The sequence below is a fragment of the Gasterosteus aculeatus genome, chromosome 2, assembly GCF_964276395.1.
Source record: "Gasterosteus aculeatus chromosome 2, fGasAcu3.hap1.1, whole genome shotgun sequence".
NCBI classification, from domain to species: Eukaryota; Metazoa; Chordata; class Actinopteri; order Perciformes; family Gasterosteidae; genus Gasterosteus; species Gasterosteus aculeatus.
In genome coordinates, this window is record NC_135689.1 from 20,416,557 (window position 1) to 20,428,860 (window position 12,304).

The 12,304-nt window shown below is 40.7% G+C and overlaps 1 protein-coding gene across 4 annotated transcripts in view; it reads right to left on the bottom strand.

Annotated features, from left to right (window-relative positions):
* Window positions 1-12,304, bottom strand: part of LOC120829213 (paired box protein Pax-7) — a 56,849-nt gene that overhangs the window by 22,866 nt on the left and 21,679 nt on the right. For all 4 annotated transcript variants that reach the window (XM_040193158.2, XM_040193161.2, XM_040193159.2 and 1 more), the window contains exons 5-7: window positions 8,580-8,779; window positions 1,248-1,413; window positions 189-388 (exon numbers count right to left, since the gene is read on the bottom strand). In XM_040193158.2, coding sequence (XP_040049092.1) covers window positions 189-388; window positions 1,248-1,413; window positions 8,580-8,779 — 566 coding nt within the window. The remainder of the gene's footprint in view (window positions 1-188; window positions 389-1,247; window positions 1,414-8,579; window positions 8,780-12,304) is intronic.

The following is a 12,304-nucleotide window of genomic DNA, read 5'->3' on the forward strand; positions in this document are numbered from 1 at the left end:
TCATCACACAATGTGTAAAGCTAACTCGTCGCAGACAAGTTACTGAACACACAAATATGAAACTAGTATTGATTATCTATCCAACTACCTGCAAAACATCAAACAAGCTCATCCACCACAGTGTTAGTGCAACAATTACACCTCATGGTGAGGTTGACGTTTAGATACAATAGTTCTGCAGGTATTACCTGTGGGGAGAGTCCGTTACTGACAGGGTTGACGTGGTTGCCAGGTGCTGCAGAGCTCATAAAGGAGTCAGAGTAGCTGGAGAAACTGTGGCGATTCGAGGCAAGACCATAGGCGCCGCTGCTGTCAGTGCTTGACAGACTGCCCTGGTGCATGGTGGATGGAGGCAACGGCTGGGGACGGTGAACTGTACCACCGCTGTCTAAAGGGAAAAACACAGAACAGCACATAGCTAAACATGTAAAGATATACAAGTCAAAACCTTCATTCCCAAATCTCTGCATGGTATAATAACACAGATCTATTCTCAACATGCTCAAGCTTATTAATCAGAATGGAGCTAAGCAAGCAGTTTTCCCCTGCGATAATTCTGTGTGCCAAGTGCAACCTGGATATAACTATGAACAGCAGCAGACGACAGCATCGTTTTGAGTTCAATTCCTAAAGCTTATCAACTTTGCAACATGTTAAATAACTGCTGTTGTTATTGCTATTCATGTATCGGATTGCACTTGGGGCTAGAAACAATTGATTTGTTACCCTTAATTCTTTCCATGGTCCATAACCAAATGAACACAGATAAAGGTAAGAATAGGCCCTTAGTTAAAGAGTAATCAGAGATTTATTTGGACCATGTATATGTATATGTAAGAGGAAGACCAAAAACGAGCTGGTCTTCACAAACTTCTGAGGAAGCTGTTTGAATTGCATTTTGCTCACTTGTCCTTCAACTTAAGATGGAAACAACATTTTCAACCCAAACACATGCTGTCTGACAATCAACGTTTTTATATATAGTATGGGGTTTCTAACTTCATAGAAAGAAAGGGAATGGAAAAACTGCTGAGTTCATATTTAGTATAGATAGGTGACAAACAAAAATATACACATGAAAGAATGTAGAATCCTACTAAAGGAGAGGGGTTCATACATATGATCAGAGCTCACTTATTATTTCTAATGCATTCATTTTTATTTTGTGTATCTGTTGATTTTCTGTTGCGTGTAGGTGGTCAGCCCGTCACTAACACACTAAATAACTGTGATTTATGTGTTCCTACCTTGGGACAAAGTGTTGGATGGGTAGCTGGACTCTGGCAGCTGGTATGTAGGAAGTGTTGGCATCCCTGTGGGAGGGAATCCACCTGGCAACAGGTGGTTGAATGCCGCTAACTGATTGGCTCCTGCTTGTTTTCGCCACCTGGCCCTTCGATTGCTGAACCAAACCTGGAAAGCAAAGCAAAAGATAAATAAACTTGTTTCAATAGCCATTCCTTTTTATCTCAGGCTCAAAGTGGGCTTTGCTGTTTTATTTAAATGAATGAGAATTCAACTGGCACCTGAGGTTGTGTCAAAAGCTAGAGTTACATTCACAATAAAAGGTTTCCGTTTAAAACTGGGCTTTTAAAATAAAAAAAATTCTCAGTCCACACAGGCATTTCAGCTTTTTTTTTCCATCCCCACTAGCAAGCCTGAATACATTTTCACATACACTCGGCATGCAGGGAGTGTCTGAACAGGAAGTCGATTTTTTCTTAGTTACTCCAAATAAAACCACGTTTTGTATAAATGACAAAGGGGTGTGTATTGCCAAAGGCTAAACTGTCTTCTTTTTAAACTAAGCAGGCCCTAATTTCCAAGTTATTCATTTAAGCCAACAGAAAGCGAAGCTCAGGGCAGGTATAAACATGTTGCTAAGGAGAAAAAAGCGATCTAGATATGTATTTTTCTCACACGCTGTCCTACATTGTGACACACATTTTTATCATTTGCAACAAGTGAAACAAACCATACATTCTCACTTACACCCACAGACATACTCGAACACACACACGCACACACGCATCAAGAGCAGTGGAAGGAATTTATGTATTGCCTCAAGCTTTCCAGCCGTCCTTTTTCTCTAGGAATCCTCGTTTTCATTTGGAGCAAATGGAAACATGCCTTTCAAGTGGAGAAGATCTTTTGGATTCCTATTACTGTAGAGGAGACTCAAATAATTACAACAGGTGTTGTCCCCCTGAGGTATTACTGAAAGAGAAGCAAAATAAGTAGAGTCTGACACATCCCCTCAACAGTCCAAAGCCATCACTGTGGACAGAAACAGACTCTCCCCACTTCCTTTATAACGTTGGTTCTTTAGTGGTGCAGAAACAGTGGTTGGACTGTAATAATAAAACTGAAATAATTTTGGTAATAATTGATTAACTATTGAATACACAAAACATGGTTGTTATGATTTGCCCCTTTTCCTCTGTTTATTATAATTGGAACCAAATAATTATTTGTTATTGACTGAAATGGTGATGGGCATTTTTCATGATTTCATACAGGAATATAGATTAAAATACAATATCTTACACATTTGAGAATAATTAGTAGTTGACTTGTGTTGGCACGGCGTAGGGCATTATTTTGATTAGAAGCCAGTGTGAAATTAAATCTTTGACATCAATAGAATTATTCATAATCACTAAGATAATTCACAAAATAAATAAATAACGGGGCACCACCCTAAAAGGGATTACTAACCAAATTATGAAATCAAGTCTCATAATTGATATTGATATTCACTCAAGAGCACCGTATTGAAAGTTTTCAGTTCGTACACAATGTTTCTAGCTAGCATCACAGTACACATGCACAAATAAATCTCAGAAAACTGCTCCATAAAGTATGACATGGTTATGCATGTGGACGGGGAGGTGTGTGTGTGTGGGTGAGTGTACGACACATGCTAATCTAACTTCGGCCCAGACATACCCATACCGTGCGTTGATAGGGTTTGCTATGTTTGCTCGTGTCTTGTTTAACTCGGTGTTCACTCAGTCTTTTCAATTGGAACTGTTGAGTTTGTTGGTGGCGCAAAAGCTATTTGTGCTCTTTACCACTCAAGCTGTATCCAAAGGGGGTAGAGTAAGAGTGAGAGGTCTCTAGAGCATGGGTTTCACCGTCGAGGTTTAGTCTGGGGAACGTTGGATTGGAGAGGCCTAAAGCCGGAGAGCCTAAATCCTTAATCCTGTCAGTTGATTCGGAAAAGTTTGTTTGAAAAAGATACTTTCTTTAATTTTGCACTGAGCAGAGTCAGTTTGTAAAGTTAATTTGAAGAGATACTGACTTGCATTGGCGCAAGTCAATTCAGAAAGGATTGATTTGAAGATATTCTGCAGTCTTAACCTTGCACTAACAAGGGTTTGTGTCGTCCCATGGTGCGGGCCTAACACTTTAAAAGTAATTTACACTAAGCACTCTCTTAACCATAGCTGCAATATCTAACAACATCTAAAATACATACTTTGACAGCTTAGTCTATCAAAAAGAAAAAAAGATATATCGCTAACAGAACATGTGTTTGGTCCAAGAAATCTTCGGTTCAGATGAAGACCTTGAAAAAAAACATACTATGGTAGATTACAGGGAGAGGTGAGGGGGTTGGTATTGTATGGACTTCTTGCCTAACAAGGAAAGGTTGGGAGCAGTTCAGTAATTAAGGGGGGCATTAGAAGGGGAACAAACAACCCAACGAAGAGAGGAAGAAGGGGGGAGAGAGACAAGACAAGACAAGACAACCCGACCCGACCCGGTAAAAGAAGACGACGAGAACGGCTTGGACATGGTTGAGCTTATCTTCCTACACCATCAATTTATTCTAAATAAGCTGCGTTCCACTGTACCCAGTGTTAAGGTTTTAACAATCCTCGGGTTGCATGCAGCACACAGATTAGTGTATAACATTAATTAATAACAAAGTTAAGTGTTGTACACCTGCAGGTGTTTGTTTTATCCTGATTTTTTTGCAATCATTGCTGTGCATGTAAATGTTTTAAAAGATCCTCAAATAAAAAAGGTTAGGAACCCTGATTCCATTGGGATCTTGTGTACATGTACACCTTTTTCACATTTCATAAAATCGGTCAATGAACCATTTATTCATTGGAAGAACAATTTTTAGCTGCTTTGACTACGATGTGTGAATGTTAGTTACTGATGGGCAAGTTGACAAGGCTGTGTTGTGGCACCTGTCATCAGTGTAGGACTGGTTGTCAATGGGTGAATGAAAACCTGTATTGTTAAAGAGCTTTGATTGGTTCAAAAACTAAAAGAGAAATAAGAGGGAGTACAGTCAATTTACTATTTCATCAGCGAATCAATCTATCAGCCACATCCCTGCCACCACTTCCAGATCTGGTCTCAACAGAGGGGTTCTTTTTCTGCTGAGCAGGGCAGACCACAGTCGATCATAAATCTCACCTGTAGAGTGTAAAAGACTGCCAAAAAGACTGCCGAAAAAGACTTTAATCACATATTGGCTGTTAATAAAAAACATTTTTTTCTTTATCTGACTTGTCTCTCCTAATTGCCTCTGCCTTCTACTGACGCTTTGAAAGACTTAAGACCTATCCACGCCTCTCTATTCTGGAGATGGACGTCATGTGTTTTAACATACTTATCTTATCTATTTGTATTGTTTTAATTTTTGCTTTTATATTTTCATCTTATTTTACTTTTTATTATATCTCACCAAGACAAATTCCTCTATGTGTACAATAAGGGGCAATAAATTGCTTCTCATTCTGATTCTGAAAGACTACGTAGTAGTTGGATTCAAGAGTTCCTCAAAATGCTCCTTCAACCACCTCCTTAGTTTAGTTATTGTAATAAGACAAGTGTATGTCAAGGAAAGGTTCCAGTGTATCCATCCCATAGTGGTGTATCGCTCAGTTTTCCTAAGTTTTGATAGATCCATGTTGCTGTTGTAGATTAAAGCTCCCGTGAGACAGCTCCGACCCCTCAGTGAGCTGCTGTGTATTTTTCATGAGTGGTGGTCTTGAAAGTGGTGGGAAACACAGATTCCAGCCAAGATGTCAGGGAGTGAGACATGAATGAGGAATGCAGCCCCCACCGTTGAAAACAGCTGCTGTGTTGAGCTCCACAGTATTTTCTCCACCGCTACTGGGACACTGGGAAGCTGTCAAAACCAAGACCAAAGCCAGGTTCTCTAGCTGAGAAGGGAACAGCTGATGAAGTCTCTGGCATTCTACTGTGTGTATGTGTGAACTGTGTTGAACTACATTACATTTACCATTTAGCTGACGCTCTTATCCAAAGTGACTTAAAAAAAAAGTGCATTCAATCAAGAGGGTACAGAACCAGAAAAGTACACATTTTTTGAGAAAGCCAAACTAAAAATGTGATAGAGGTAACTGCCGTTTAAAGTGCTAACTAGTACAGGTATAGACGGTAGAGGTGTGCTTTCAGTCTAAGTTTTCCTTATGTTGTTGTGGGGTTCAATCCACCATTTAGGAGCTCTCTGGTCAGGTGGTGCAGCCAAAACAACCTAGAGCTTAACACTCTGAAGACTTTACAAGATTTTAGGAAGAACGCAGTTGCACCTGTTCTTCCCCCGTCACCGCTGTGGATTCCTTCCGTTTTCTGGGCTTCATCATCACACAGGACTTCTTGGGTCACCAAGAAGCTAAGCAGAGGCTTAAGAAATTCAACCTGCCTAGGACGATAATGGTGCACTTCTACACGGACATCATTGAGTCCATCCTCTGCGCCTCCATCTCCTCCGTCTGGTACGCTGCAGCCACAGCCAAGGACAAGGGCAGGCTACAGCGTGTCATCCGCTCTGCAGAGAGGGGGATTGGCTGCAATCTGCCTCGATCCAGGACTTGTTCGCTTCCAGTACCCTGAAAAGTACCCTTCAGAGCTAACAGATCTGTAGACGATGCTGTCAACATGGCCCTACACTACATCCTCCAGCATCTGGTCTCCCCAGGAAACTACGCCAGGATCCTGTTTGTGGACTTCAGCTCTGCTTTCAACACGATCATCCCTACTGCTGCAGGACAAACTCTCCCTGCTGCACGTGCCCGACTCCACCTGCAAGTGGATCACTGGACTTCCTGTCCGATAGGAAGCAGCATGTGAAGCTGGGGAAACATGTCTCAGCCTCCCGGACCATCAGCACCGGTTCCCCCCAAGGCTCCATCATCACCCAAGACCTCAAGTGGGAGCTGAACATCAGCGTGTCATCCGCTCTGCAGAAAGGGTGATCGGCTGCAATCTGCCGTCTCTGCAGGACTTGTTCACTTCTAGGACCCTGAAGCGAGCTAAAAATATTGTAGCCAACCCTCTCACCCCGGACAAAACCTGTTTGTGCCCCTTCCATCTGGCAGAAGGCTGAGGTCCATCAGGACTAAGACCTCCCGCCACACGAACAGTTTCTTCCTGTCGGGAGTCGGGCTCATCAACAGAGCCCGGTCCCCCACTGTCTGACTCACTTTCTTTCTCACTGCACAGGTCACTTTCACTTGTCACTTTCACCTGTCACTTTCTGTTTAATTTTAAAATATTTTTAACTTTTTATCTTTAACTTTTATTATTTTATTTTTTTTAACTAACCCATAGCCTTATACTACTAACCCTTAGCATTATATTTTATTTTATTCCTCGTGCACTGTTGTCTTGTCGTCCATTGTCGTACTGTCTGCTGTTACGCACCAACTGCCAAGTCAAATTCCTTGTATGTCTGACATATTATGGCAACAAATGTTTCCTGATTCCTGATTCCATCTGGCAGGAGCCTGAGGTCCATCGGGACTAAGACCTCCCGCCACACAAAAAGTTTTTTCCCGTCAGCAGTCATCAACAGAGCCTGGGTCCCCCACTGACTGACTCTGACATCCCTTTCCACCGGTCACTCCACATGCACGTACACGTCCATTGTCTGTTCTGTGCTTAGTTTCGTCCACTATTTCTCTCAAGATGGAAATCTTGTAAGACATTGTACGTTACCAGAGCCTGGGTCCCCCAATGACTGACTCTGACATCCCTTTCCACCGGTCACTCCACATGCACGTACACGTGTCACTTTCTGCTCGCTGGTGCACTTTATTTTTAACCTTTTTTTAACTTTAATTTTTTATTTAAATTCCTCTTGCACTGTGTTGTTGTTGTACTATGTTTTCTAATCCGTCTTGTTGTCCATTGTCTTACTGTCGGTTGTTATTTACCAACCGCCACAAGTCAAATTCCTTGTATGTCTGACATATTTTGGTATTTTTTCTGATTCTGGGCGACTATGGGTGAGGGGGAAGCATGGTCGTCCACCTTTCAAAGGATTGGCAGTCCGATCCCTGGGTAGTGTGTGAATGTTAGTTACTGATAGGCAGGGGGCACTGTGTATGGTAGCTGCTGTCATTGGTGTGTGAATGGGTGAATGATGACATAAAGTGTTAAAGCGCTTTGAGTGCTCGAAAGTACAGTCCATTTACCATTTATTTATGACGGAGCAGCAAGCAGTAAGCAATCGGCAGATGCAGAGCGAAGTGAGCGGGCAGGGACGTAAGGCTTGACCATGAACCTGAATAAAAAAAACAAATCCTAGCTATACAATTTGAGGTAGGAACACAGAAACAATACCAACAAGGAGTCAAAATAGCTTAAGAACAGCAGATATAGAAGTGATCTAGCAGAAAGAAAATTTAGAAAGAATATCCTTAGCCTAGATCCAGGTAATCCAGTTGAATGATGTCACCTAGTAAAAATGCACTCTGAACTAAGAGGGTGAACATGAATTTTCATCAATAAACACCTTGTACAAAAATCAAATCAATACAATCACAATCTGTGTGCATGTTTATTAGAACAGAACAGAAAGATACTTATTTGAGTCAGAAGAGCAAATCCAAAACAGTTAACTTGTTGTTTGGATAGTAAGATAAACTAAACTTTATCTTTTCTGGGATTCTGACCACTTAAAGCGCTTCAACACTTAATGTCATCATTCACCCATTCATACTCTGATGGGAGGAACTACCATACACAGAGACACCTGCCCATGTATGGAGATGGAAATCTGCAACCGAAAAATATAATAGAGTGAATATCAAAAAATATATATGAAGATTGAAAAAAAATATTTTATTAAAATAAAATGAGTCAAAACTATATTCATTCCGAAAATATTTTTCGTCCACTTATTTTTATTTTGAATACATTGTTGTATTTTTCAATGTTCAACCACAAAACTTGAACTTTCAGGTTCACATTTGTTTTTCAAATGAACAAAACTTTTGACCTGGATTTGGCTCCATACCCATCAGTAATGAACATTCACACATCATTGTCACAGCTAATCACAGCTTGCGTTAATTGTCTCTAGCCCTCTGTTCGAAGGAAGAATGTGGTTTCCACTCACAAACATTTACCAACCAATAGTTAACCAATAGTTCCATTTTAGCAATGACATACAACACGCTCCCTTCCACGTTGCGTCCACATCACACACATTATGGAATGGGACCATCTACATTGTCCATGTGGTCCAAGTGAAAAGTGTCATGGTTTTCTTATAAATTGCTTCTGATCTATGGATTTTATATTACCTGAACTCTGGCCTCCGTGAGTTTGGTCCTCTGGGCCAGCTCTTCCCTGGTATAGATGTCGGGGTAGTGAGTTCTTTCAAAAGCCTTCTCCAACTCCTCCAACTGCTCTGCTGTGAATGTGGTCCGGCTCCGGCGCTGCTTCCGCTTCAGGGGAAGATCAGGCTCTGACTCCACGTCCGACACTTCATCGACCCGACTGCCTGGACAAACACATTGTGGGGACACATAAGACATCACTCATCGCAGCCTGTTTCAAAAAGTATGTGAGTGTGAAGAGAGATACCTGTCTTATTGTAAGTCGCTTTGGATAAAAGCGTCAGCTAAATGACATGTAATGTAATGTAAAAGTAATGTCTCAAATAAGCTACCTGGATGCTAACTATCGTCTACGGTTTGAAAGTCGGCATTTTGAATAGAAGCACCAGTATGACAACATCACACTACTTCACATAAACTTACTTATTACAATTAGCTGATTTAATTGTTATTGGGGTTAAACTTTCAAAATGTGCAGCTCTTCAGATGGTAGAACAACAATAAAAGAGTCCAGGTTGATGACAACTATGCAATCTGGAAAATAATGCATTTCTCACAATCAGCAATGGAGAAATAAAATGTCTAATCTAAGAGAGACGCTACTCAAAACTATAGCTCACCCCCACTCTCCAGTCACCATCACCAGGCCACTAGAGGTGTAGACAGCTGACAACTGACCATCTTTTTTAGAGAGTGTCCCACCATTTGAATCTCATCTGTTAGTTACAAATCCTTGTGGTTTTATTGTCCATCAATAGCAAATTCAGTGGTACACTGGGTCAGTAGCAGAAATTAGTGATTTACTCTTGGGGAATACTCGCTTGTGATTGGCTGCAGGATGTCCATTGATTCCTGATAATGGATTCCTACTGATTTGCTCCAGTCTGTAACTGTAACAGTAACGGTATGTTAACGGTTCTAAATGAGTATGCTTAAATTGTTAATACTGTTCTCTGAATTGCCATATATAAACGGTCTCTCACATCCTTTCCGCTATTCAGTTCGCTACTCACTGCGGCTCTGTGTGCTGTGGCCTCTTATTTGTTTGTGAATATTTTGTTATTGATTTGGGAACAATGATATTGCTCAATTGCTAGCTTTTCTATTTGTTAAACATCCATCATCTGTATCCGCTTATCATATTGATTAATTGAAGGCAGGGCAGATGGACTGTTGTTAGAAGGTTATAAGGTTTTTTATTTGTTAGTGTATGGCAGAGTTGCACAAAAGAATATACCAAGGAAATGGAGGCAATGAATTTTGAGAAGCCTAAGATTTTGTTTGTAAAACTAAAAAACTAAAGTGTTTTTCTTTGGTAAGCTAGCGGGGTACAAGCAGGATAATGCCTTTCCATGGTCTGTCCATTGTCTGTTCTGTGCTTAGTTTCGTCCACTATTTCTCTCAAGATGGAAATCTTGTAAGGCATTGTACATTACCACAGTAAGTAAGGCACAACTTCTTCCAAATACAGAGAAAGGCAGGCAGAAGGATAGGGGATACGATATGCTTCACTGTGAGGTTATTTATACAACAATACGATTTTCTTGTGTTTAATAAGTACAATTCTATATCGAAACCCGCATATTTCAGCATCCCCTTGAGCAAGGTACTGAGATTTACAGTGGACTGAGCGGTGCTAATCTCTCGCAACCACCTTGGTGTTGAGTGTAGCACCATTCTTCAAATATGGGCTTCAGGGCAGCCCAGACAAACACACCAGGCTGAAAATAGTCCCAAAATATATTTTGTGCAGCGGATTTCACATACACAATGTGTCAATGCTACTGTTCAGAACAAGCCATGGAAGATTATCTGACTTTTGCAGGTATCAATTTTGAATGAGACTGCCTACTGATTACTCGGACTAGAGAGCAGTTCTAATGATACATAGAGCTTCAATTTTGGTAACAAAATACTTTAAAATAAGCAATAAGTTAGTTACTCATTACTTACTCATTTCATTTTGCTTTTGTAGAGAGGCAGTTACAGATAGAAAATACCTTGCATTATCATGTTGGGGAGAAAAGGCTGGACATATATATAGCATGTTTATAAAGGCCCCCAAATGATTTTATGCTGTGATGTGAGAAGAGAAAGAAAATTTTTGGTTGTCAATACAACACAGTGGTTTTAGTGGTCCAACGACGAGGTACAAAAAGTTATGCCAGAGAAGAATAAAAACTATTTTAAGACAAAAATCCCCAAATGCCACGTGCCATGTCTAAAATCAATTTGAAAAGGCATGCAATTACACAAATATATCAATGCAGCGCTGTTCATCATTGTTTTTTCATTAAAAAATAAATAAAGACAAACTGAAAAAGTATTTGATTTGGTTTGGTTTTTGATTTGATGCATTTTGTATAATTCAACAGACACCGCCTCACAATCTGCCGGACTGAAACCAAGATTATAGACAGATTTTAGTCAATGAACTCCATGAACTTGGAAGGCCCCTGTTGTCGCCCCCATGCTCAAACTTTTGATGAATTAGGTGTTTAAAATCACTTTGAACAGCGAGTAGGTCTCCAGTGAAGCAGATATATGTGTATTGTAAATGTAAATGTGTTCGTCAAAAAAATGTATTGTGGTGTTTGAGTTTTGGGTATTGACTGTAGAGAGTGGATGGCAGACATGGATATTTTCTCCCCTTTTTGGTATTTGTTTGTATGCTTGCCTTCATTGTGTGAAGAAGTTGGTCATGTGCTGATGCAGTAGGAAAGAAAAGGCCCATCAAAGTAGCTTAGGCAACCAGGGGTTGGCTCTGTGGTTTAATTAAACAAGGAATTATGGGATTAGTGCAAGGCTCCCGTTACAGGCCACTAGAAGAGTCTCAGGGAGAATATCTTTTTGTATCCCCCCCTTAACTGCCCCCCTTGAAAGCTCCTGCTAGAGAATTCTCAACGGATTACATGTGGCCGCAGGACATGCTGCAGCATTAATTAAATCAATTCTTTCTCAATTTACTTAAAAATAAGGTAAAAACATATACAACTACATATATCCATCAACAGTGTGTCTTGTTTTCAGCTGGTAGGTAGGTGTAGAGATGTGTGTGTGGGTCTGTGTGGAAGGGGGGGTTGCTGCAAAGCAATTTGGCACTAACTCAGCATGACAACACTTAAGGCCGCTGCAGATCACTTTCCAAAAGGCACCTCTGTCCTCGGGGTGCTGCTGTGACAGGATGGACTCTATTTGTTTTTCCTCCACATGCTGCTGGATTTAAGTGAGTTGAGGGGTTGAGGTGGAAGAGAGGGAGGGGTAACAGAAAATGAGGCTTCTTCGTCTCACTGTTTTTTCTCAATGGCTATTCCTCTCAGCCCAATTATTTAGCATCTGAATGAGAAAAGCGGCCGTAAGGCTTGTTGTAACTTGTTTACCTGTTTCTTTCTTCTTTGGAATCATGCTCCTGCCAATTCCCCCCCCCCCCAGACTTTTAGGTGCAAATTGTGTGTACAGCCAACAAAAATATAAAACAGGTGCAAAATTTGACACAATTTCCCACTGAGCCATATTCCCCCAATCAGTTGTGTTTATCTGAATATCTACTTTTGTTTTGTCTTTTGGCATTTAGGGCTCTGATTGGTGCTTTTGTCCTATCTTAGCATTGTTTATGCGCAAAGTCTGCAAAATGAGGGATGATTTTGGAAATTTTAAATAATTTGAAAAGTCATTTGTATTATTTATAT